We start from the raw sequence: 27,594 nt of genomic DNA, 5'->3' as shown, positions 1-27,594 counted from the left end.
TTCATAATCCGGCGGACCGGAAGGGGAGGGGTTACGTCACTTCCTGCCGTCGCTCTGCCAAAAGTTTCCCCTTGGTAGTGCTGCTGGAACCTTTGTTTTCTCGCTTTCGGAGCCGGCTAGTGTGGGGACCAGTTCGGAAGGGGCTACCGGGAACGGACGGAGTGGCGGGGCGGAGCGGTGAGTTGTGACGAGTGACTCTGCTCCCAGCCGCCTGTGGGAGGTTCGAGACCCCCGCGAGGGGCTAGGTCGGAGAGTAGCGCCTTGGTGTCGTAGCTTTCTCGCTCCTTGAGGGGAAGCCTCGTAATTTGCGGGAGGTTTCGTGCCCCAACCTGACCGCTTTCTCATTTCAGTGAGGACTGCTTCCTCCGGGGGTGTTGCGGAGGGGCACGCGGACTGAGGACACGGACCTAGAGACTAGGTCCTTGGAACCCTGTCTTAGACCTTTGTCAAGGGTTTTGGCGACTTCCGTGTACAGCTCTTTCATTCCGTCTCTTATCTTCTGACTCCCTTGTCAAGGACCACCCCCCGTGTAGGCCTTCGGTGTGTCTTGCCTCGTTCCAAGGATTGACATTTCTTTTCCGAGTGTCTCCTGTCGCTTTTCAGCTTCTCTACCACTTGATTGGTTTGTAATAGAGACCTTTTCGCCTGTCCTGCGTTTCCAGATGTGTCCCTAAGGTATCAGTGTATTTCAGGGCCAGGAAGTCGGTGGAGGAATGAAAAGGGCCGCATCTTAAGAATGTTTCTCGGAAGGGGTTGCAAGAGCTTGCAAAGATACGAACGGCAAAGTTTTCTAGAGCTGTTATGAGATGGCAACCCTAATATTGCACTTTGCGTGAGTAGATTTAATTGCCTTCATCTCATGCACGTGCAGATGATCAACTTTGGACTTCTTTTGAGATTGGCAGGTAGGGTGGAAAACGGAATCTAGGGGAAAGCATATATTTATGTTTATATTTGAATACCCAATTTAGGTTAGAGAGATCATAGAAGCCCTAGAAAGTGACTTCTAAGGAAAAACCTAGTTCATGCATTCAATAAAATTTGTGAGCACCTGTTAAGTTCCAAGCAGCTGGGTAATAAGAGTGAACAAAACAAGTCCCTGCTTTCATGGAGTTTGAGTCTACTGGGATTAATGAATTTAAGCCAAGTGAAAGATTAGGAAAAGAGTACTGCAGTAGGAACATTGTACAAGTCCACAGTCATGAAAGAGGTGATTTTTGTTTTGCTTTGCTTTTGCTTTTTTTGATGTTTGGGAAGAGGGTAGGGTGCTTGAGTTTCTCTTGTGTTTTTTGCTGAAGGGATGTTGGAAATGGTTAGAACTGTGTAGATGGAGAGACAAGACCATTATACTTTGATCCATCAATCCAGTATTTCCATAGTCATTTTTTGTGGTACTTTTCAAAGTAGCAAGGAGATAGGCAAAAAGATATGTATAGACACCCCCAGTCCCCACCCAAAGTACTCAGAATTTTATAGGGAACATATCACTTGTGCCAAAAAAAAGAGTATCTTTCAAGGGAGAAAGACCCAATTCCATGAAAAAGCACTACAAGATATCCTGGGAAGGAGACATTATTAATAGGATTTGGATTGTAGAAGAGCACAGCAGTTGTCAATAGAATCCTCATGAGAAGCATTTGAACTGGGTCTTGATAGGATTTGGAAATATGAAAATGGGTGAAAAACTTCCCAGACAGAGAAAAAATAAGAGTGACAAGGCCAGCTAATGGCTGTACTGTAAGGAAGATCTGAGGATGAAGAATGATAGTTTTTGTGCCAATTAATGAATCTCTTAAATGCTATGCCAAGAAATTTGGGCTTTATTTCAAAGGCAGTGGGAAGCCTTAATTTTTCAGCAAGAAAATAAAAGAAAAATGAAAAAGAGAAAAACCGTGTTTCATGAAAATTAATATGGCAACAATGTTGAAGTCAAGGAGAATAACTAGATTTTTGCTGTAGGTCAACTAAGTTAATAAAGACCTGAATTTGTATAATAGCAGCGGTATTGAAAAATAGGACAAATATGACAAATGTTGCAGAGTCAGAATCTACAGGAAAGGCCTGCTGATTGTTTGGATATAAGGGGTAGGGAAGGATTCAGTGAGGGAAAGATTTAGGCCTCAGACCTCACTAATAGAGTTGTGTCATTTATTGAAAGGAAGTTCAGGACAAGGAACTTTTGGGGAGATATTCATAATCTCAATTTTAGTTATAACTGAATTTGAAATACCATTAGGGCAACCAGGTAGACATATCTACTGAGAAATTGCAGATGTGGAATTCAAACTTAAAGAGAGAATTGGAGTGGGGGTGAAACATGAAATCAACTACCTAGACATGGTAGTTGAAAACATGATATGTATAAGATTACCAAGCAAGAAATTAGTATCAAAACTAAAGAGGATAGCCAAAGATACTTAGGCAATACCAAAAGCAACAGGGACAAGAAGATGAGCCAGAGAAAGAGTAGTCAGAGATAGGAGAGGAAAACCAGAAAAGTTAAGTATTATAGTACTTAAGGGAGGAGAGAGTTTTGTGAATGAGGAAGTAGATAACATGTATTTACTTGGCCAGCATTTATTGAGTTCTTACTTTTTGCTAGGCGCTCTGCTAGACATGGGTTACAGCAATGGGAAAAACCAATCCAGTGCCTGCCCTCATGGAACTTACATTCTAAAGAGAAAGACAGGTATTGCTTACATAATTAACAGTTTAATGAATATTATGGATAAGTACAGAATGTTTTTTTAAAAGATTTCTAATTTTGTTGAAGAAATGTACAGAACAGAGATGAAGGATGACTGAGATGGGGGTAGAGGGTGGCATACTTTCTATTAACGTGCTAAGATGAGACAGTAATGATATATTGGAGGACTTAAAATAGAGAGTGAGAGTAGCCTGAGATATTAGATAACATTTAATGAGTATGTACTATCTGCCAGGTACTGTTGTAACTGCTTTACATGTATTACCAGATCATGTAGGGCATTAGAAACTTTAAGAATCTTGTTCGTTAACCTTTGTGCTGTGAGAAGTGATAAAAGTGGATTTGAGATACATATACAAGGTTTGGTGATTGAGGAAGCAGGAGGAGTTAAAGCTGATTCCTAGGCTTCTGGCTGGAGCAATGGGGTAAATATCATTTGGAAAAGGGAATACTAGAGGAAGAACTAGTTGGGAGAAAAGAGAAGAGCATGTGAGTGCCTCTGGTAGGGACATGTTTAAAAGGAGGCACCAGCTGGCAGTTAGATCTTGGAAAAGAGGCATGGGCTGGAGAGAGATTTATAATCACTGGCAAAAGACTAGATCAAATTGTCTAGGGCAATAGTTCTCAAACTTTAGAGTGGAGACGAATTGCCTGGAGGGGTTAACACAGATTTCTGGGCCCCACTTTCAGAGTTTTTTCTTCAGTACATCTGGGGGTGGAGACCAAGAGTTTGCATTTTTAACAAGTTCCCAGGTGATGCCTATGCCACTGATCCAGAGAACACAATTTTGGAAGAAGAGAATGAGTGAAGAAGAAACCCAGAATGTAGCCTTGAGGGCATCATTTTTAATTGGAATAGAAGGAAACTACAAATAAGTCTGAGAAAGAAGTAGGAGGAAAAAGAGTATTTATTAGATTTACATGACTGAGACTGTCAGTGACTTTGGTGAGAGCTTTTTTATGGAATGGTTTGACAAAGGCCAAATTGCAGAAATTGCAGCGCAAGTAGAAGAAAAACAGTACAAAAAAGTAGATGATTTTCTGAGGAAGTTCTCTTATAAAAGGGAGAAGACAATATAGAAGAGGCTTGAATACATTTAAATGTCAATGAAAAGATGCAAATAGAAAGAAAAAGGCTGGGGGGAAAAAAGAAGACATAGTAAATCATCCATAGCTTAAGGTTCCAGAGGGGACAGGAAGAGAGGATCAGATACAGGTGACATTGCATGAAGAGCCACCTCCCTTTTTATCACATGGGAAAGAGGAAAGGTTGGGTGCAGCAAAGGTTGTAGACGTAGTGGCAGGAAGTTGATTTAATTCCTCTCTGACAGCTTCTCTTTTCTCTATGAAGTAGGTGAGACCATTTACTGAAATAGTGAAGCAATTTTAAAGAAAATGGAGAAAGCATAACTTCTCTTTGCAGAAAGTGGGAAAGTGAGATAACTAGATAAGCATGGTAGGATTGCTAAGTTGTGTTAAGTGCCAAGATGAGATTGGTGACTGAAGATACAGAGTGTATATGTATTCCTCTCAGCTGCGCTGAGAGTTTGGGTTGAGGAAAGGAGAAGATAGCTAGCAGAGTAGATATCTACAAAGTAGGTGAAACTCTAGGGCTATGTATTGGGCAAGGGTGCTTAGTGTACTAGCAGAGAGTTATTAAAAGGTTGGACCATGGCATGTAAGTTGGATAGGAAGCAAAATGGCATACGGTGATAAATCAAGAAGGGTAATAAGAGGTGGAGGAAAAGGTTATTGTCTAGTAACAGGAATTTCTGTGTTACTTATATACTTTTGCCACAGATAATTCCTAGCATGACCTAAGAATTCACTTCAACACCACTTCTCTAGGTCATTGACAGTTTTAAAGTAAATATTAATTTTCTCACATTTTTTGAAGGAATACCTAGGTTTTAAAATTAAACCTACATTTAACATATTAAATTTCTTTCATATATACATTTTTTTTCTTTCACACACATAGGACTTTGTTTCCTAGAACTCTCATCTATAGTGAGAATGATATGACTCTTTTACAGTCTGTTTTGGTCATGGGTTTTGGAATATACAGGGAAATAATTGTATAGAAATAACATGATTTGTTCTAACTCCAGGAAAATATTTTTGGAAATAGTAAGTGAGGTAGATTGACAAAGTTTACACCATGGTTGCTGACCTCTTTATGACTTCAGTAGAAAGAAAATAAATTTCTTTCACTGTATGTGTATTTGCCAGTAAGAAGAGAGACATAATAGAAACCAGAGAAAGCAATAAAAAAGGGTGAGTAAAAGTAAGGTAGAAAACCAAAATATAAAGGACAAAACATGTAACCATGAGTGTTTTAGACTCAACTACTGTTTTCTCTTTGGTGAGGGAGAGAAGTTGGGGCAAGAATGTGCCACTAAGGAGAAAGCAGAGGGGACAAGAAATCCTCTATAAATTCAAACATCAGGTAGAATGGGAATAAAGAAATGAAAAAAAAAAAAAATCTTGAAAACAGATTGGTACTCTGAAGAGGTTGTTGAGTCAAGGCAGTGGAAAAGAGAGTGATGAAAGATTGTAGTCAAAGAGGAGAATTTATTGTAGTCAAAGAGGAGAATAGTTGTAGCAAGTTTTAGATTTCACTGCCTGAAGATAAAGCTCCTTGAGATTGAAGATCTAAATAGTTCAGATTCCCGTACCAGCCAGCCACCAAAAACAGAAAAAAGGGGAAAAAATGACCGTGTATGAAGTTGGAGAAGATCATCAATATAGATGCTAGGATTGTCAAAGATGATGACAGGGGAGAGGAGATAGATGAACCAGGTGCAAATGTTCTATACATTACTAGTAATGAAAATGCGGGTGTGGATTTAAGAGAAAATGCTGATAAATGCTGGTCATGGAATATTTTTCTAAAAGCGTTAATATAGAGTAAAGTCTTTGTAGCCCTCTCTTTGCTCTTTGAGAAGGAACAAGTCAAAGGAATACTACCTTGGACAAAGTTGTAAGGGAGGTGATGTCATTGGGGAGGATAGTAAAGGTAAAGAGAGAAAAGGAGTGCTTGAAGAAAAAGTGGAACACATAGGGGAATATGTTGGTCATTAGTAGGAGCTAGAAGATGATGGGCAGCTGGCAGTGAAGTCAGTGTGGAGAAGGAGAAGGGCTGAGCTGAATGAGAGTGCTGGAGGGATTTGCAAGAGGAAGGTAGTTTGTACCTTAAAGCAGCCATGATGTGTCACAGGAAAAGAGAAACTGGAAGTTGCTAGATAAGGTAGAGCAGTGGCCTGTAAACTTTTCTCATTTATTCCCTGAGTAAAAAAAATTGAACACACTTCCATATATGTGTGTTTAGTCATCAATTATATGTTACACTATATACTTAAACTGTGTATATTAATAACTTGTTTTTCAATAAAAAATAAAAATAAGTAGAAATTTTAACATTTTTCTCCCTGTATTCCACCATGGTGATCAGTGGACTAGAGGGACATGTTAGTAATTTAGGGCAGAGTACAAAGCCTTTAACCTTTATAATTGCAAGATACTATAAAAATAACTGGCTCCAAGGTTCCAGTTGGAATGTTGGTGTTGATGACTTCTGTAGTCTTGTAATGCCAGTTGGAATGTTGGTATTGATGACTTCTGTAGTTTTGTAATTACATTACCTAATCTGTAATTTAAACCTTTTATCTGTGATTTTAGAAATATATAACAATAGTTTGCCTCTGTTTTTCAGCATAGAAATTTCAAGTAATAGTTTTTCTAGTACATTATAAGGATTCTTCTAGGTACCAACCCTTTTGTCAGTACCCAGTGAAACAGATTGTTCTGGATAGTAAAACTACTATGCCCTTTAGCTATATAAAATTAGGTCAATAGAAAGATTAGGCTGTGTTCTCCTTGTGCATTCTGGAGGAGTGGCAGGTTTATCCTTTTAGTCATGAAAATTTTATTGAGGAGCTGTTTTTCCTCAGAACATATTTGGTGACCAACCCCATGAGTAAATTTAAAACTAACTTTCTGTACGTAGCATTATGTAGAAATGATGTATATAATAATACAATCTTAAGTGATAGAGCTGATTCTCAGTTTTGTTAAATTCTTACTAATACAGCTGTTTGAGAGAAGGTTACTTTTAATGGTACTGGCTGCTGGACTCCTTTTCATGGGTGATTTGGGTAATATTTTATTAGAGAACAGAATTTGACAGTAATTTTGAGGTTATCAGATAGCTAACACCTTTTAGGGAACTTTTAAAAAGGCTGTGTGTGTGTGTGTGTGTGTGTGTGTGTGTGTGTGTGTGTGTGTGTGTGTGTGTGTGTGTGTGTGTGTGTGTGTGTGTGTGTGTATTTCCTGTCAAACTCGGAGAGCAATGAGGAGGGAAGTAGGTACAAACAAAATCCTCTTTCAGGCTGTGCTTTCATATGCAAAAATTCAACCTCCAGCAAGTTTTAACAGCATTATAAACCCTTTAAAATGGGAGATTACTCTGGAATTGCTGACAGATCCTTAACTGTAGCAGTGCAAGTGTATTGCCTTATTACAATATTAACCTCAAGGATAGAAGAGGATTTTAAGCCATAGTATATTCATCAAAGGACTGAACACAAGTAATACATTTTTACTTTAATAATTTCTTGCCTGGATAGGTATTTGAAAAAGTGACAACCAGAAGTAGAACCACATGGTAGTACAGGTATTAACTGAAAACAAAACTTTTTAATGTTGTAGAATTTCATAAGCCTTTGGTGTATATCTTCAACCATCTTGGCAAAGTTTTAAGCTGCTTAGGACACAAACCATTTTAGACCCTATACAAGGTATATATACACACCACAGTATATGCATACATTTTTTAAAAAGTATATATGATGCCATCCCTTGGAGACCTTGCTATTTTTTTTTTTTTTTTTTTTTTTTTGTCTTTTTTCATGACCGGCACTCAGCCAGTGAGTGCACCAGCCATTCCTATATAGGATCCGAACCCGCTGCGGGAGCGTCGCTGCGCTCCCAGCGCCACACTCTCCCGAGTGCGCCATGGGCTCGGCCCAGAGACCTTGCTATTTTTAAATAGGTATGCATGAGATACCACAATCTAATGTTAACTAATAAGGTTATCATTAATATGTTTGCTGAGATATTATGATTGGGGCAGAGGACTAAGGAGGTATGAAAGGATAGTGAAGGTAAAAGCAGCAACAGTGACCTACCTCTCTCATCACTTAATGCAACCTTTAACCATTGCCCTCCTGTGACATGCCTGCCACACACACGCACGCACGCACGCTAAGTCTTTGTTTTGTTATGGAAATAAAGTTTGAGAGAAGAAATTTCTGTATATGGTAAACTTGACCTAAACATATCAAAGTCCTGTGTACTGAAACTCTGAGTGTATCTTTTAAAACAGAGCTAGGGGTCTGTGGCTGGGGGGAGCTAGCTGTATTTAAAATTTTGCCGTGGGTATAGATACGCAAAAACTGATAACATTGGTTGTTTCAGGGGAAAAGAATTAGATAATGCCAGTCAGCTATATGAAGGAAATTTAGTTTTATATGTAATGACCTTTTGGACATTTTAAATTTTGTATCATGTGCATAGTATTATCTATTACAAACAAAAGAACAAAATAGATAAAAAAAAAAAAAAACTTTGGCATAAATAATTGCAAGTTGTCTCTAAATTACCTCTCCCCCTTTTTTTCCTTTAGGTGTTTGCAATGGCTGCTACTGTGAACTTGGAACTTGATCCCATTTTTTTGAAAGCACTAGGTTTCTTACATTCAAAAAGTAAAGATTCTGCTGAGAAGCTAAAAGCACTGCTTGATGAATCTTTGGCTCGGGGCGTTGATTCCAGTTACCGTCCATCTCAAAAGGTACCTATGTGGATAAAAAGCTTGGAGAGAGTTTTGTAAAGTCTATAGTAGTACAATGATGACTTTTAGACCGTCTTAAAACAGTCTCTGTCAAAATAATCTTTCCTTGTGCCATGAAGAAATTATATTCTTTAATTTTCATTCCTCAAGCTTTCAGAGTACTGTTACAGCACATAGAAAAGTTAGCCAGGTGTGGGGGATACTGTTTTACCACTTTATGTGTATAGAAACCCACTTGTTTACAACTTGCTTTAATTTCCAATTCTTTATGATCAGAATTTTTTTTAAAAGCTGCTGAATGTAACCATAACTTCTAATTATTCTTCAGTGTTGGAAGGGCACAAAAATAATGAAGTAAAAGAACAAGGATTTTTCAACAATAAAAATTGAATATGGGTAGGATAATTTAAGGGAAGAAGATATGTGAGCGTACTTCAGAAAGTTCATGGAAAAATATGATTAAAAGATAATATGAATCTTTCCATGAACTTTTTAAAGAGCCCTCATATGAATGAACTGAGAACTATGTAGCTCCAGTCATGATAATAACAAAGCAGCCAATGGTGACTTACATGTTTTGGAATCCAACTAACTCTTATGTTTGTGTGATGATAATAAATAACGTATCTTAAATGTTTACTGTGTCCCAGGCACTTTTCTGAGTGGTTTATGTGTATAATTAATTTTAATTGTGATAAAGATCCTTTGATATAGGTATGGTTTATTTTTCTCATTTTACATAAGGAAGCTGAGGTATGTAGTAACTTTGTTTCACTCAGCCTATGTTTGTTTTTTGGTAAAATGGGGATAATGACTACTTTGCAGAGTTGTGAAAATTAAAATAGATAAAGTATATGAGTCACCTAGTATAGTATATACCTGGTACCATACTAGCCTCTCAGTGAATAACAACTCTTAATATATTCACTAATACCTACTAAGAAATTCTTTCAAAGTCTTCTAAAGGTCTAGCCCTGAAAATCCCAAGTCACCCAGGTCTGTGGATCTAAATACAAACCGAGAAGGTAAGATAGAACTATATGACTAGCGTAAGTCTAATCAGAATCTGAATCTTAAAGTCAAGTCCCAGGTTTGGCGCCCAAGTAAACCGTAATATTTTTTCCCCAGACTTCTTTCAACACTAGCTCTAGTATTCTCAAGCCTTTTTATTGTCTTTTGAATATTAGAACCATTATGACCTCATTTATTCTACCCATTCTCATTCTGGTAGGTTCAATGAATTCAGAATCGACCAAATTAATACAGCTCTACAAAACACACTACCAAGTTAATTCTGCTCTGAGTACTAATATTATCCAAGTAGTAAAAATCTATTACTGAAATAACCAATAGAAGCTTCTAAAATGGAAAGAAGTTCCTCTATTAAAGTACATGAAAAATTTGTTGTGATTAAAAAGCCTGCTGCTCGTAGGTTTCTAACTGGCGTTTACTTCTCTTGGTCAGTTTTGAGAAAATACTCCATTACGTGTTTTAAAAGCACATGTTTATTTAATTTTAGACTTCAGCTGAACATTTCCATCACTAGAATGGTGTGTGAGAAGAGTGATTTATTCCAGTTTCTTAAACTTTAGCAAATACAGGAATCACCTGGAAGCAGTGGCATGCTTGTACACATTACAGTTCTCCGAGTGTAATTCTAACATAAATATTGGTTATATTTTCATTTACATTAGTGAGTAAGGCAAATGTGAAATAATGAAGTTGGAACCAAACTCATCCATCAACCACTTGAGCAACTTCTTTGCTGAATTTGATAATAGTTTTAAATTACTGCAAAACTATGTCCTCAGTTTTTTATGTGACACATTATACACTGTTAAGTTATATCTGCATTGTTAACATTTTCTCCATCACTACTGTAAGTCTACACCAGAAGTCAGCAAACTTTGTGTAAAGAACCAAATATTTTAGATTTTGTGAGCCAGATGGTCTCTTGCAACTGTTTAATTCTGCCATTAGAGTATGAAAGCAGCCTTACATAATGCACAAATGTATGGGTGTAGCTGTGTTCCAATATAACTATTTATAAAAACAGGTGGCAGTCCAGATTTGGCCTATAGATCTCAGTTTGCTAAACCCCAGTCTAAAACAATCAGCACAACAATAAATTGAGCCCTGTATAAATAGGTCTAAAGCCCATTTCTTGTCCCTTCCCTTTCTCTTTCTCCTTAGAGGTAACCACTATTCTGAATTTGATATGTGCCATTCCATTTATATTTTTGTACTTTTATGTATTATCACAGAAAAATAGACTACACTCAGCTATTCTAATTTTATTTAGAATGATGGAGAAATACCCTCCTTTTGTGGTGGCAGGGATCCAATGAGTAACTGTATGCATAAACTTTTTACACTATTAACAACAATAAATAAAAATGGTATAACATAAGAATAAGAATTCAGAGTTCAAAACAGAATGAAAAGTCAAGCCACAGACAGAAAATATTTGCAAATCATATATCTGATAAAGGCCTTGTGCCAAAAATCTGTGAAGAACTCTAAACTTAATAATAAAACAAACAACCCCATTTTTTTAATTAAAAAAAAAAAATTTAACGACTAGTTCACCAGAAATGATCTTCATATTAATGAGCACTTGAAAAAATGCTCAGCATCATTAGCCATTAACCATTAGGGAAAATTAGATTAAATCTACAGTGAGATACCACTACATGCCTGTTAGAATGTCTAAAATTAAAAAGACTAGCCATACCAAGTGTTGATCAGAATGTGAAGGAACTAGAACTCTCATATCCTCCTGGTGGAAAATGTAAAATGGTACAACCACTTTGGAACACAGTTTAAGTTCCTTAAAAAATTAAGCATATACCTACTATATGACCCAGCCATTCTACTCATAGATAATTTATTCTAGGGAAATAAATTTATATGTCCACACAATGATTTGTATGTGAATGTTTGTAACAGCTTTATTTTTAACAGCCCATAACTATAACAACCCAAATTCCATTAGTAGGTAAATGGATAAACAAATTGCAGTATATCCATTCAATGGAATATTATTCAGCAGCAAGAAGGAATGAACTGTTGATATACTCAGCAACATGGATGAATCTCAAAATAAATATACTGAGTAGAAGCCAGACAAAAAAAATGTGTACTGTATGATTCTGTTCATATAAATTTCTAGGAAGTGCAAACTTATCTAGTTACAGAAAGCATATCAATGGTTGCCTGAGGATTTGGGGGGGAGATAGTTTCTCTAGGATATATACCTATAAGAGAGGGCCACAGGAAATTTTGTGGGATGGTAAATATGTTTATTATGTTGATTGTAGTGATGGTGTGACACGTGTATACATTTGTCAAAACTTATCTATCAAATTTTACCCTTTAAATAGGTGTAGTTTGTATCAATTATTTCTCAAAAATGCTATTTAAGATATTGGTCATAACATAATGTCTTAAATTTTAATTGAAATTTGTTTAGATTTATGACCTATTTTTTACAATGTATCAGATAGTCTGAATATTTAATTACTTAGTATCTTCTATTTCATTTTTTAGGATGCGGAGCCACCCAAAATTTCAAGTACAAAAACTATTTCCATTAAGCAAGAGCCCAAAACGTCATCCAGTGTTCCTTCTGGCAATAATAATGGCAAGGTCCTCACAAATGAAAAGGTGAAGAAGGAAGCTGAAAAGAGACCTGCTGATAAAGTAAAATTTTATCTTAATCTAAGTTAAAAAAAAAAAAAAGTAAATCACTTGTTCTGTAGGCAGAAAGAAACAGTGTTTTGTGCTACTTCTTTTATATAGTAGTGGATAATAATAATCACTAAGTAAATACTAAGTAAATATATTTTGATTGCTGTAGATGTTGAATTTTTGAACAATGAATAAAATTTAGAAGTATCTTTTTAACCATATACTGAAGGTATTATCAACAAATATTTGAGCTGTAGGGAAGTATAGTAATTTCAAGTGTAAACTTCAATTTGTAACTCAGAGATTCTAGACAGAACAATTGTTGAGAAGAAATAGGAAAGAGTAAAGATGCAAATGACTGAACATGTAACTTTGTTACAGCATAGCATGCACCTTAACAGGGCCACAGATAATTCTTGGATTGTGTATTTTAAATGATTTCTGCAAATAGTAATTAAAATTTTGGCAATTAATAAAAAATACATTAAAGAAATATCTTTAGTAACCTTTACCCTCAAGGTGGAGTGTATTGTCCCATATGTTTTTATACTTTTACTGAATAGTAGCTATTCATAAACTGTATTATATTATTTTCTCTGCTTTAAAATTTATGCAAGTGGTTTCATATTGTGTATATATATATCCTTTGGTAATTTACTTTTTCTCCATTCCACAATGTGCTTTTGAAATTTATCTAGGTTGATGCATGTAGATCTTGATACTTTTAGCTACTATACAGGAATATTCATTCTGTGAATAAACCAGTTTATCCATTCCCCTGTTGATGAGCAATTAGGTTATTTCTCCTTTTTCTCTATTACAGTGAAGCTTCAGTGAACTACTTTATAGGTATCTTTTTGTGAACATGTTAATAGTTTCTATAATATGTATACATGTAAGTGGATGTAATAGGATATATACATCTTTAACATTACTGAGCATTGCCAAATTGCTATGCAAAGTGGATGTACTAAATTTATACTCTCATCAACAAAGAATTCTAAATTCTCCATGCTTTATTGGACTTTTTAGTTTTTACCAATTTGACAGAAATATTGATTATATTTATATCTTAAAGAAGGGAGCCAGAATGAGCTTTGAAGCAGACATTGTAATGTGTTAAGTCTGAATGACTGTTAGATAGCTCATTTATTTCTTGTCAGTATACTTTAAATATTAGTAGCTCATAATTTAAGATACTTAAAATAAAAAATAGCCTAATTAGTGCTGTGGTTTCTCAATTCAAAGCATCTTGATAGGAAAAACAAAAAAGCAGTATTCTTTAATAGATAGAAGAGTTCAAAGAAAAACACAAATATATGCTAAACTGTCCTAATTTGTTTATTTCTATCTTGCTGACTTCTTTTAACGTACTAATTATAAATTAGTTATAATTCTTCTAAAAATCTTTAATGTGTACATCTGTCTCTATGTGAAAATATCTGTAAAATGGACTTGGTCATTACACACTCTTCATCTTATTTATCTCTCAGTGACTTAAAGTTTATTCTCCCATGTTACTTGCATTATCATTTTCTGGTTGGGCGTTTTTTATAGATGAAATCAGACATCACTGAAGGAGGTGATATTCCAAAGAAACCTAGATTGGAGAAACCAGAAACACGGTCCTCTCCCATTACTGTCCAAACCAGCAAGGATTTAGCAATGGCTGATCTTTCCAGTTTTGAGGAAACCAGTGCTGATGATTTTGCTATGGAGATGGGATTGGCCTGTGTTGTTTGTAGGTAAGTTGTATGTTGCCTCAGATTCTTTTATTTCTTTGTTAAGCATAAACAACCCCCCTCCTACCCGCCCACCCCCAAATCAGAGCAATTTGTTGGGAGTTTTCTATTTTGTTTTAATTATTTGGGGGTGGGCAGGAGATAAGTAAATTATGCCTAATGAACAGCCTATATAGCGATTTAACATCTTGAAAATTGCCAATTTATCTTCCTGACTCTGGCTTCTTTAATCGGTTATGTTGTAGTAACGTTTTCTTGAGTTCTAGAGAGAAAGTGATTGTTATGTTGTTTAGTGAGGAAGAGTCTGTTCAGCAAACTCAATTATTTCAATCTGTGTTGCTTCTATTTTTTTCCTGAATTATCGATAGCACTTATAAAAATTAAACTATTACATGCCATTTCCTGAAACACCATTAAATCTTTTCCTAAGGATAGTGGATATGAAAGGAATGGATTATGTAGGTTGTTCTGAGTAATGTTTTAGAACATGGATGCATAACTATAAAAATATGGATTATTCTCCATGGAAGAAGATGCATTTGAAAAATCAGAAATAATTAGATTTTAAACTCTTTGATTCCAGGGGCTAAGCTTTTAATTTTTAATGGCTTTCATTACCTAGATAACAAACAATTGACATTCTTGATGCTGTTTTCTTCCTAAAAATGTTAAATTCTAGTTCATTGCGACTGAGTAAATAACTATAAGCTTTTGTGTACCTTATAGAGAATGAGTTGATGTAGTAGGATCATTTGTTAGAGCTCTATTGTTTTCACATGTTTATTTATTTCAGGCTTTACCATAAAGTTGGCATTTTATAAATAAATAAATGGTAAAATAATAATGGGGAGAGCACTAGTAACTGTAACCCTCCATCAGGAGACTTACTGCGATAATCTAAGGCAATGGTGATTACTTTTTGTGCTATTGGAACTTATGCTTTTTTAAAACACTTATTGCTACATTCTTTTCAGTTGGTCAGACATTTATCTAACACCCTATGTCTGCACAGTAATGCAGTTCATACTGTAGATAATTAGGTCTAGTTCTCACCTTTACGTAACTGCTATTAATGAAGCAGATAGAACAACATGTAGCTAACTAATATAAAGTAATTTAATAGAGATACAGAGAAAATGTTATGACACTGTAGGGAGACTATTCAAATTCTACTACCTTCTGGAAGAAAGAAAAAAATTACAGTAAGAAATGAAAAGGAGAATATTGCGAAATTTAAATTAAGGCACCTTATATATTTATTAATGGTTGAGTATAAGTTTTAAAAGAAATGAAGTGTTTGTGTAGGCTACATGTTGGAGTTTGTTATTTTGCTCTTTCCTTTTCTGGGTGTTTTTTTTTCCTTTTTAGTATACCAAATTTTACCAGAACAATACTAAAATGACTTTAAATTCCTGTATTCAAGAAAGTGTAATGTTTAATGGTTTATTTTCTTAGACAAATGACGGTAGCATCTGGTAATCAATTAGTAGAATGTCAAGAGTGCCATAATCTCTACCACCAAGATTGCCATAAACCCCAGGTGACAGACAAGGAAGTGAATGACCCTCGCCTGGTGTGGTATTGTGCCCGATGTACCAGACAAATGAAAAGAATGGTAAGAACCATTTTTTTCTGTCTTAAATAGTCTCTGTCACCTTTTTGTTGATATGTGCTTTCAAAATAAAAATTAGAACATTTAAGATATTGAAAAAAAGATAATATAAGCTGATTATTTTAATGTTTGTATATATAATATACATATGTGATTTTTATGACTATGTCTAAAGACCAGACTATACTATATGCATTTTTCTCTGTTCAGCTTTTAGCTTATTCTAATGTAGATAAATAGGATTGGAGAACGACAAAATATGAATATTCCTTACTAGTATGCCAGTGTATTTGTAAACATTTAAAAATACTATAAAGTACTATGGGCAGCTGTGAGATAGATAACAAAGCCCCAGTCTTCGTTGAGTCTGGTAAGGAAATATAGAAAATGTCCTTTCCTTATTGAGCTTAAACCATCAAACTTGCAAGTTGTGTATAGAGGGAATATTTACATGTGCATCTCTGTCTTTCCATCTGCATCTCTATTCCTCAGTCTTTCCTTCTTATTGCCTTTGAGTGACCATTTATTTCATTCTCTCACAATGTACTTTCTCTTACTGCTCACTAACGTAACTACCTTTAATATCATACTGAAATGTGTTATTTGTTATATTGGTTAGGTTTTTTAGCTTTTATTCATTCAAAAAGTAGATAAATGAATTTCATAATTTTCATTTTAAAGGAATCAAGAAGTTGTTATTTATTCCAGTGACTTATTTTCCCCAATCTTCCTTCTCCTGCCTTAGATTAGGGAACTCTTGCTAAAAGAGTTCTCATATCTGTTAATCAAATGAATTTCTACATAAGTTTGTCTGAACAAATAGATCTTTTTCAGGTCAGAAGTACTTTATTTAAAGTAAAAATTCAAGATATCTATTTTACTTTTTAATCAGTTAAATCAGAAATAGAAAATGTTTTTATTTATTCCAATGAGAAGTAATAAAATTTCAGTGGCATGTATACTTTTTGTTTGTAACAGGAAATTTCTGTGACAAGGTAGAATTTTTTCCTGTTCATTTCTGAGGTTTTTTTTTTTTTTTTTTTTTTTTTTAGTTTATTATTTAAACTAGCACTCCAGGACCTCAACCAAAATTATTACAGATGAGCAATATACTGCATTCCAGAGCATTGGTAAAAAGCCACTAATAATTGGTCATTGTAAAAAGAAATAATTCATCGGTAATCTCTCTTTCTCTAGCATATCTTCAAATTTTTAAATTATTATTATTTCACTGTAACTCTCTTAATAGCTAAAGTAAGTACTATTCTCCCCCAAGTTTTTTTCTCCCCTATTTTTTGTGACTTGGTTTACACCAAATCTGTGTTTGTGGTAACCCTCTTTCTGGGTGAGCTTTTAAGGCTGATTAGATATCCTACAGGGAGTATAAATACATTTTTAAAATTAAAATTGTTCTCTTCTCCACTCAGTTTTTTTCCAAAATTGCCTGAGCTAGAAAACACTATTTTTGATGCTTCTCTTAATTCCATATCCCTTTGTTTACCAAATGTGTTAGTTCTGCCTCTTACATATCTCTCAAAACTCTCCATTTCTTTCTTATTACTCTGTTCCACAAACCCATCATTACTTGTCTATTGCAATAGCCCTCTAAGAGGTCTACTTGCTTCCCTTCATTTCACTTTGCCCACTTTAATTAGAACAATTAGAATTATTCTTTTAAAATATTTATCTGTCTTATCTGCTTAAATATGCCCAGTGGCTTTTAATTACTTATATAATGAGATTATACTTCTTAGGGTGCATACACGAATACTCTCTTTTTGACCACAATCTACCTTTGCAGCCTTTTCTCCCACAGCTTCACCTTATACATCCATAAACTCTGGCCGCGCCAGACTGTGTGTATCATTTCCTGTGTATAGTGAACTTTCATGCTCCTATATGTTCTGCTTCTCAGCTGCTTGTCTTCATCTGGGGTAGTGTTTCTTCTTTATCTGCTTTGCAAATAAATGTCCAATTTATTTATCAATAAGATCATGTCTCACTCATTAGCATAGCACCAAAGCAGAGCTCAGGACTGGGCACATTCTACATTCTGTTGTTCTCATTATAAAATGGAAGAAATGTAGATTAGTACCAGAAATCAACAGTCCGATCTGTGTATCCAAGAATCAAAGTACTGAATGGGGAACCGTAGCTAGTATTAGGACATGACTAGAATACACCAGGAGTAGGTGTGGGGAGATACCAAAAGGCATGATGTGAAGTGAGCTTGAAGATCAAGATCCAGAAACATAAAGTTTAATAACAGAAAGGAATTTGGAAACACTGGGGATACTAAATCCAGTCATTCTAACTAAATTGCTTTTAGTGAGATTCTCATATGTGCATTGGTTACTGCTTCAAGGTATTTTCAAATGATTATAAATAGCATCTGATACACCCTTTCTCCTTGCACTGATTTCTCCAATTGGGGCAGTTTCTGTAGTACAGGTTATTGGAGGAAGACCTGGTTAAGAATGTTGTGATAGTATGTGGCAGGGTTCCTGGTCATTCTTCAGTTCTATAATTTTCTCTCAATAATGGTGTTTTGCCCCAGCACAGGTAAGAGACTCCTATCATTTATTTCAGTGGTTCTCAGTCTAAGGTAGCAACACACTCCTACTCAGCAGTATTTAGAAATATGTGTGATATTTATTGCCATATCGGCAGTTAGTGCCCTGAGTGGGGAATTTTATACATTCTGCAATGTGTAAAGCAGTCACCCAATAAAAAAAAATGTGCCTTTATTGAAAAACACTGAATCAGTAATTATATTCTAGTTCCCTAAACTGGTAACACCAGCAAAGGACAGAGGTTCTGGCTATTTCTTACTCAGTTTCTAAGATGGCCAGGTGAGATAAGGGAGGCAAAAGAAGATCCGAATATGATCACATAGGCATAGCTCATTTCTGGAGCTTCATTATAATGAGTCTTCAACTGCTAAAACCTACAAGTTAGGGTGGTCTTTAGAGTTTCACCTCTGGAATGGTAGATATAGGTGGAGGGCAGTGTAAGATTGAAAGCATGGTTATGGTGTCATATGCTTCTGATTTGCTGTGAGGGCTGTATTCTCACAACATGATTTTGCTGTAGAGGGTAGGATGGCCCTTCTTTCCTACTAGTAAGAGATATTTTACCACAGATAGTCTTCCAGCATCCTTAGTAATATTCTTGATCTGAATGTTGCTTTACAAGTGGTGTTTAAAGTTAGGGAGGGCTGGCCAGTTGGCTCAGTTGGATATAGCACAGCCTGGTAATACCAAGATCAAGGGTTTGGGTCCCCGTAACAGCCAGCCACCATAAATAAACAAGTAAGTAAGTAAATAAATAAATAAATTTTAGGTGTACTTTGATGTAAAAAGTATGTAATGAAAAAAGTGGCATAAATTGAAATTTAAGGAGCAAAATTGTATAGTGTGGCAGGTAATAGCACAATTAAATTACATAAGAAGGTCCAAATGAGTATAAGATTGACCAAATTCAAGCTTCCAGAAATGGGCAAAAATTATTAATAAAGTCACTGGTATAGTACTGTATGGATTTATGAGAATTGTCAAAGACTATGGAAGGCTGGCTGGGAGCATCTTTCCCCATCCGATATGGGTGGGTTCTTCTGGATTCAGTTTGATTATCCTTTGCAAATAATGATGATGAATAAATAGTAACTATTGTTTTCAGCACTCAACATGTGCCAGACTTTATGCTAAACTCTCACTTAATCGTAATTCATCCTCATAAGCAACCTTTAAAATAGATGATATTATCACCATTCTTCAGATGAAGAAATTAAGCTTTTAGAGATTTATATATTTTACCTGAGGTAACATAGCCATGGAAGCAGTCAAGCTGGGTTTTAATTAAGTTCTATTTGACTCCAAAAACTGTGTTTTCAAACATTACACTGTTACTCCAAAATTCAAAGGATCATCAGAGACTGTTATGAACAACTATATGCCAATAAATATGAAAACCTAGAGGAAATGGATAAATTCCTGGACGTATATGACTTACTAAGACTGAACCAAGAAGAAATAGAAAACCTAAATAGACCAATAACAAGTAACAAGATTGAATCAATAATAAAGTCTCCCAACAAAGAAAAGCCCAGGACCAGATAGCTTTTCTGCTGAATTCTACCAAATGTTTAAATAATAATTAATACTAATACTTCTTAAACTATTTCAAAAAACTGAAGTGGATGGAATTCTTCCAAACTCATACTACTAGGCCAGCATTACCCTGATACCAAAACCAGGCAAGGACACAACAAAAAAAGAAAACTACAGGCCAGTATCCCTAATGAACATACATGCAAAAATCCTCAATAAAATACTAGCAAACTGAATCCAGCAGCACATCAAAAAGACTGTATGCCTTGATCAAGTGGGATTTATTTCAGGATGCAGTGATGGTTCAACATATGCAAATCAATAAACATAATACATCACACCAACAGAATAAAAGAAAAAAACCATATGATCATCTTGATAGATGAAGAAAGAACATTTGATAAAATTCAACATCTCTTCATAATACTCTAAACAAATTAGATATAGAAGGAAAGTATCTTAATACAATAAAAGTTGTATGTGACAAACCCACAGCTAATGTCATACTGAATGGGAAAAGCTGAAAGCTTTCCTCCTAAGAACTGGAACAAGACAAGGATGCCCACTCTAATCACTTCTGTTTAACATAGTACTGGATGTGCTAGCCAGAGCAATTAGGCAAGAGAAAGAAAGAAAGGGCATTCAAATTGGAAAAGGAGGAAGTCAAATTGTCCCTGTTTGCAGATGACAAGATTTTATATATAGGAAAACCTAAAGACTTTATTGAAAACTCCTAGACCTGATAAATAAATTCAGTAAAGTTGCAGGATACAAAATCAACATACAAAAATCAGTAGCATTTCTATACACCAACAACAGACTTGCAGAAAAAGAGATCAAGAAATCAATTCCATTTGCAGTAGCAAAAAAAGAAATAAAATACCTAGGAATATGTTTAACCCAGGAGGTGAAATATCTCTACAATGAAAACTGTAAAACAATGATTAAAGAAGTCAAAGACAACACAAAAAAATGGAAAGACATTCCATGCTCATGGATTAGAAGAATCAGTATTGTCAAAATGACCATTCTACCCAAAATTATCTACAGATTCAGTGCAATCCTCATCAAACTACCAATGACATACGTCACAGAAATAGGAAAAAAAAAAAAAGAGAGAGATCCTGAATAGCAAAAGTAGTGAGCAAAACAAAAAAAACAAGGGAGTATCACACTCCCTGACTTCAAAATACGCTACAAAGTGATAGTAATTAAAACAGCATGGTACTGGCACAAAAACAAACATAGACCAGTGGAAAAGAACAGAGAGTTCAGAAATAAATCCATGTATCAACAGCCAACTGTTTTTGACAAAGGAGCCAAGAACACACATTGGGGAAAGGGTAGTCTCTTCAATAAATGGTGCTGAGAAAATTGGAGATCCATATGCAGAAGAGTGAAATTAAACCCCTATCTCTCACCATATACCAAAATCAACTCAAAATGGATTAAAGACTTAAATATAAGACCTGAAACCATAAAAATTCTAGAAGAAAACATGGGGGAAACACTTCAGGACATAGGTCTAGGCAAAGATTTTATGAATAATACTTTCGCACAGGGAACAAAAGCAAAAATTAACAAATGGGATTATGTCAGACTAAAAAGCTTCTGCACAGCAAAGGAAACAACCCACAGAGTGATGAAGCAAGCAGCAAAATGAGAAAAATATTTGCAAATTATTCATCTCACAGGGGATTAATATCCAGAATATACAAGGAATTTAACAGCAAAAACAACCAAAAAAACCAAAGAATCCAATTAATAAATGGGCAAATGACCTGAATAGACATTTCTCAAAAGAAGACATAAAAATGGCCAATGGGTATATGAAAAAATGCTCAACATCACTAATCAGAGAAATGCAAATCAAAACCGCAATGAGGTATCATCTGACCCTAGTTAATCAAACATACAGAAAATAACAAATGCTAATGAGGATGTGGAGAAAGGGGAATGCCTATACATTGTTGCGAGTGTAAGCTAGTACAGTCATTATGTAAAGCAGTATGGAGATTTCTCAACTACACATACAACTACCATATGACCCAGCAATTCTTCTACTGGGTATATACCCAAAGGAATGGAAATCATCGTGTCAAAAGGACACCTGCCACTGCTGTGTTTATTGCAGCTCTATTCACAGTAGCCAAAAGTTGGAACCAACCTGAATGTCCTTCAACAGATGATTGGATAAAAGAAAGTGTGGTATGTATACATAATGGAATACTACTCAGCTATAAAAAAGAATGAACTTCAGCCATTGCCAGCAACATGGATGAGACTGGAAAAAATTATAGTAAATGAAATAAGCCAGGCACAGAGAGAGAAATATCTCATGTTCTTACTCATATGTGGAAGCTTAAAAAGTCAATGTCATAGAAGTAGAGAGTAGAATAGTTGTTACTAAAGACTGGTTGGGGGAAGGAGGAGAAAGGAATGGGGAGAGGGTGGTCAGTGTATACAAAATAGTAGAAAGATAGGAAGAATGGGATCTAGTGTTCTGTAGTAACCTAGGGAGACTACAGTTGACAAGGTACTGTGTATCTTTGAATAGCTGGTTGAGATGATGTTGACTTTTCCTAACACAAAGAAACGACAAATGTTTGAGGTGATGGATATACTAAGCATTGCTGACATGATCATTGCACAAAGTATGAATGTACCCAAATAGCATATTGTACTCCATAAATATATATACAATTATCATGGGTCAATTAAGGAAAATAAAAAGAGAAATAGAGTGGAATAGTGGTTACCAGAGGCAGGGAAAAGGAGTGGGGACAGGAGACAGGGAAATGTCGGTAGACCGGTATAAAGTTACAAAGGTATGGTTAGATATGAAGAATAAGTGCTGGTTCTCTAGGGTGACAATAGCTAATAATATTGTATTGTATATTTCAAGATAGCCAGAAAAGAAGATCTTGAATGTTATTTTGAATGTTGTAACCACAAAGAAATGATAAATGTTTAGGTGATAGATATGCTAAGGATTCTGATTAGATCATATACAATATATGCATGTATTGAAACAGCAAGCTGTATCACATAAAGGTATACAATGAAACAAATTTTTAAAAAAGAGGAAAAATTTTCCCTTAGGATATTTCAACGTTATTAAACAAAACAAAACAAACACTACACTATTACCATCTATATAGTTGTAATTATTTACTTGGAAAACACTAAAACATAAACTGAAAGTGGTTAGAGTTTATTATTTAGTGAAGTTCCTACTTATAAAATAAAGGGGGAAAAATAAATAAAACTGAAATTGCTTAGAAAGGACCAGTGGATACATATCTTTTGTAGATAACATAGAAGTTTGTGAATTTTCTCTGAGGATTTAGTGTGCCTAGTTCTGCAATGTAGGACAACCTAATAAAGGCTCATTATTTATCAATAAATAGTTTTTTCCTGTCTGTGCTGTATTTGAAACCATATAAATGATTTGAACTACATATTAACTCACCTTCAGTAACTCGGAGACTTATGCCTGGACCCCAAGAAGAAAACTAAGTCTTTGACCAACCATAATGAAAAACAAATGCACATCATAATGAATAAAGCTAACTCATAACATATAGTTTGTGATTCAAAAAAAAAAACAAATTTGGTTTGTCTTGTTAAGATGGTATTTAACCAACTGTAATCTGCATGATTTCTAAAGCTTAATATTATCTTTGCTGTTTAAAAACTAATGAAATCTATAAAACTGTTAATATGATAATTTGTCCAAGAGTCTATATTTTCAGTGTTATTTTATCGCAGTGTTTTTTAAATGTTCAACTGTGTTTCAATTCAATGATGAATCCTGTGATAGATTTTTATTATATTGGTGTATTCAATTTAGATTTTGTATCTAACATGATACACTGATTTTTACAGGCTCAAAAAACTCAGAAACCACCACAGAAACCAGCCCCTGCAGTTGTTTCTGTAGCTCCAACTGTCAAAGATCCGTTGGTTAAGAAACCAGAAACTAAACTCAAACAAGAGACAGCTTTTCTAGCGTTCAAGAGAGCAGAAGTCAAGGTACAGTACATTCCATTTTTATCTAAAAAATTGCTTGATAAAATTTAATGAGAAGCTTTACATACTAAGTGGCTATATGTTGGAAATTAAGACTGCATTACAATTATATCAGGTAGAAAGGAAACATATCATTATTTAATTTCTAACTCTGTTATTTCTTTTTATCACAGATAGAAACATTTTTTGATTATTGGGTGTTTTTTTTTACTATTTAATGATTATTGCAAAGTGATATTCTTTACCATTCTTATGTGGTTAGATACTTATCTCCAATTAGGAATTTGATTTAAATTCTAAGTACTTCTGCTCTCAGTAGCAACAGTTTTGCTCCTCACACCACTTGAGCTGATTGGCCTCGTAGCATTTTTTCTTCCTACTTTTTACCTATTAAAAAGGTTTTCTTGCTTTATCTTGTTTTTTCCTTTTATTATCATGACCTTTCATCGTACCTACCTCTTTTACTAGTGGACTGTATTATCTAGTTAAAATACCATCTTCCTCATTCCTAGGTTTGCATTCTTGAAATCATATTGCCTTATTAATATCCTGGCACTTTGATATCATGGAATAAAAGAGTTTTCTAATCTAATTTTATAACAAAAAGAATACTTTTACCAAGTTATATATTCCAGTTTTACACATAGCACTTTTAAAATGAAAGAAAAAATATTAGCCCCAAATTTTCAAAGACTGGCCCCAGAAAATTCATAAGATATTACTTGTCTAAGTGGCTATAAGTAGCAAGTTCAGGACCCTTGATGTGATGAAAAATAATATGAATATAAAATAACTGAGAAAGACACTAAGAATTGTATTCGCTGATCATTTTTTATTTTAATTTGCCTGGGAATAGTTGATATCCAAGATATATCCATTATTGATTTGTCATATGGGAACTTGGTGAATTGGAATATAAGAAAGAATAACTTATTGAAAGTAATTAGAGTTACTATATTCTGTACTTAATCATTTCAGTAGATTTTTATACTAAACTTTAGTAACTACTACAGTTTAGGTTTAGGAAATCCAATATGAAATCATTTTTGGCAAATAAATTAATGCAGTGGCAGTCATGTTTGTTCTGATTTAGAGTTATGATAATGAATAAATTTGTACTATGAAAAAAAACTTGTTCCCACTCACATATAAACAGTAAATGGCTTTCTAACTAGGATAATGAGCAAGAAAATATTTATAGTTATAAATACTCAAGTTTATTTTCTACACTGAAATAGTAAGAAATGACTTGGTCTCCATTGCTTGTGTTATTTTACTTCTATGTGTCCTGATAGTATTATAAACCATCTGCCATTCTGTTGAAAAGCAATACCAGGCAAATAGCAAGCCATTAAAATAAAATGCCAGACATATAGAACTTGCTTTCTTGTTTGCACTTCATAAGTGTTGGTCTTTTTTAATTACTTCAGGTGGGTTTTCTTCTGTGAAGTTTATTGAAAGATCATTTAGCCATATGGCAGACAGTTTTATGTATAATAGAAAAGGAAAAAAATAGATCTTTCATAATTGAAAATGAAAAGTTTACTACACCTGTGTCCTTTTGCTTTCTTGACTAACTTTTTCTCTCATTATCAGTGTGCATTCCTCTAGGAATTTATGATTTATGTAAAGTTTACCTTGTCTGGATAACCTCATGAGATAGTTACCGTATGATGTTACTATGAAAAAAAATCCTTTCATTTTGCAGAGTATGTGAGCAAAAATCTGGATACCTCCTTTTATAAAATAAAGACCTCAGAGTTCTCTATTTTGATTACTTTTCATATTGGTTAAAAATATTTACATGCAAACAATTTTGAAGACTAAAAATGTCTCGTGAGAGCTAAAAATGTCTTATTAACTATTTCAGAATTCAGTTCTAAAATATAGCTGAATATATTTTAGGCATGATGTTATTTTGTAAGACTTTACCTTTACTTGCTTGTGTGTGAACTTAACACTTTCATGAATCTTCTTAAGAATATGAAGGTAGAGTGTGAATAAGAACTTCAGTTTAAAATTAACTTGAACAAATTACATGTGTGCCTAATGTAAAATTGGAAAAATTTGTTCTTGTGTGAATAAGACTAATGCATATTTGTATAAGTGGCGTATCACTATGCGCTTCAGATTAGCCAAGAAGTCGAAGTGTTAGACCCTTAAGAAATACATCAAGGAATGAGTCAGACCTACCCAAAATGTCACCGTGCAGCCTATGACGCAGTTAAAAATCCTTTATACAGAAGCAGGAATCTCTTGTATAATGGTTTCAATGGAAGCATGACAAGTTGTGAAACTAAAGTCATGAGACCTTTTCTTTTTAATATATCATAAGAGTTGTACACTTCCAAGTAGTCAACTTTGCACATCTGTGTATATTTTGCAATGCTGTAGCTGTTGCTCAAAATTTGGAGGAACATTTTTTTTAAATGGGTTTAGAATCTGTGTACAGCTGTTTTCTTTCTCTCATACATTCACTCAGTAAGTAATTATTGAATGAATCTCTTCATCTCAGGCATCTTCTGAATATCCTGGGAGTGAACATTTTTGTCCACTAAGAATGGATTACATTTTTGAAATGATGAGTCATTTTGAGCAAAGTCACAGAATTAAATGCTTTACTGAGCTACATAATACGTTTGGGGTAAAAAATAAGTTAAATCACTAAACCTAATTTTCTGATAAGGCTTATATCTGGATCAAAAAGTGGTTCCAAAAAGAAATTCAATATAGGGCCGAGCCTGTGGCGTACTCGGGAGAGTGCGGCACTGGGAGCGCGGCGACGCTCCCGCTGCGGGTTCGGATCCTATATAGGAATGGCCGGTGCACTCACTGGCTGAGTGCCGGTCACGAAAAAGACAAAAAAAAAAAAAAAGAAAGAAATTCAATATATTTTCCTTTGGAATCATTGGAACAAGAATATGGTATCCGAAAATTTCTGCTTTGGAAATGGAAACACCCACTAGCTACGGATAAGTTTTTTTGTATGTGTTTTTCAGATCAGCTTCATAAGTACCTAATTTGCTGGTATGTTTTAAATTTCCCAAGTCATTACTTTGGTATAAAAAAATCTAACAGATACATTTGTTATATATTCAAGGATATTATATAGGTGTTGATTATACTTCACTCTAATGTAATATTTAACTTATTTTTTTAGACATCCACGGTTATTTCAGGAAATTCTTCTAGTACCAGTGTTTCCTCTTCAGTAACTAGTGGCCTAACTGGATGGGCAGCTTTTGCAGCCAAAACTTCTTCTGCTGGTCCCTCAACAGCAAAGTTGAATTCAACAACACAAAATAATAGTGGGAAACCTGCTACCTCATCAGCTAACCAGAAGCCTGTGGGTTTGCCTGGTTTGGCAACATCATCCAAAGGTGGAATGGGTTCCAAAGTAGGTTCCAGTAACAGCACTACGCCCACTGTACCATTGAAACCACCTCCACCTCTAACGTTGGGCAAAACTGGCCTTAGTCGCTCAGTTAGTTGTGACAACGTCAGCAAAGTAGGTCTTCCTAGTCCAGGTAGTTTAGTTCCAGGAAGCAGCAGCCAACTAAGTGGGAATGGAAGTAGTGGGACATCAGGGCCTAGTGGAAGTACCACTAACAAAACTGCTTCAGAATCGAGCAGCTCTCCTGCAGCATCCCTTAAAGGTCCAACTTCACAAGAGTCACAGCTCAATGCTATGAAGCGATTGCAGATGGTCAAGAAGAAAGCTGCTCAGAAGAAACTCAAGAAGTAATGTGGCCAAGTAGGTTTTTATATCACATTTCCCTAAAGATGGAAAGCTTATTATTAGAACATAAACTGTAATATACTATAATTTAATAAAAATTTTCATAATCAAA

At 34.8% G+C, this 27,594-nt stretch overlaps 1 protein-coding gene across 1 annotated transcript; it reads left to right on the top strand.

Annotated features, from left to right (window-relative positions):
- The first annotated feature begins 75 nt into the window (after positions 1 to 75).
- On the top strand, positions 76 to 27,594 carry INTS12 (integrator complex subunit 12). Its single transcript, XM_063108365.1, has 7 exons — positions 76 to 177; positions 8,394 to 8,558; positions 12,108 to 12,260; positions 13,806 to 13,993; positions 15,446 to 15,605; positions 23,600 to 23,746; positions 26,904 to 27,594. The coding sequence occupies exons 2-7, from the start codon at positions 8,403 to 8,405 to the stop codon at positions 27,486 to 27,488; spliced, it is 1,389 nt and encodes a 462-aa protein (XP_062964435.1). The 5' UTR covers positions 76 to 177; positions 8,394 to 8,402; the 3' UTR covers positions 27,489 to 27,594.

This window comes from Cynocephalus volans, chromosome 9 (genome assembly GCF_027409185.1).
Source record: "Cynocephalus volans isolate mCynVol1 chromosome 9, mCynVol1.pri, whole genome shotgun sequence".
Classification (NCBI taxonomy): Eukaryota; Metazoa; Chordata; class Mammalia; order Dermoptera; family Cynocephalidae; genus Cynocephalus; species Cynocephalus volans.
This window is presented reverse-complemented; position numbering and strand designations above follow the sequence as displayed.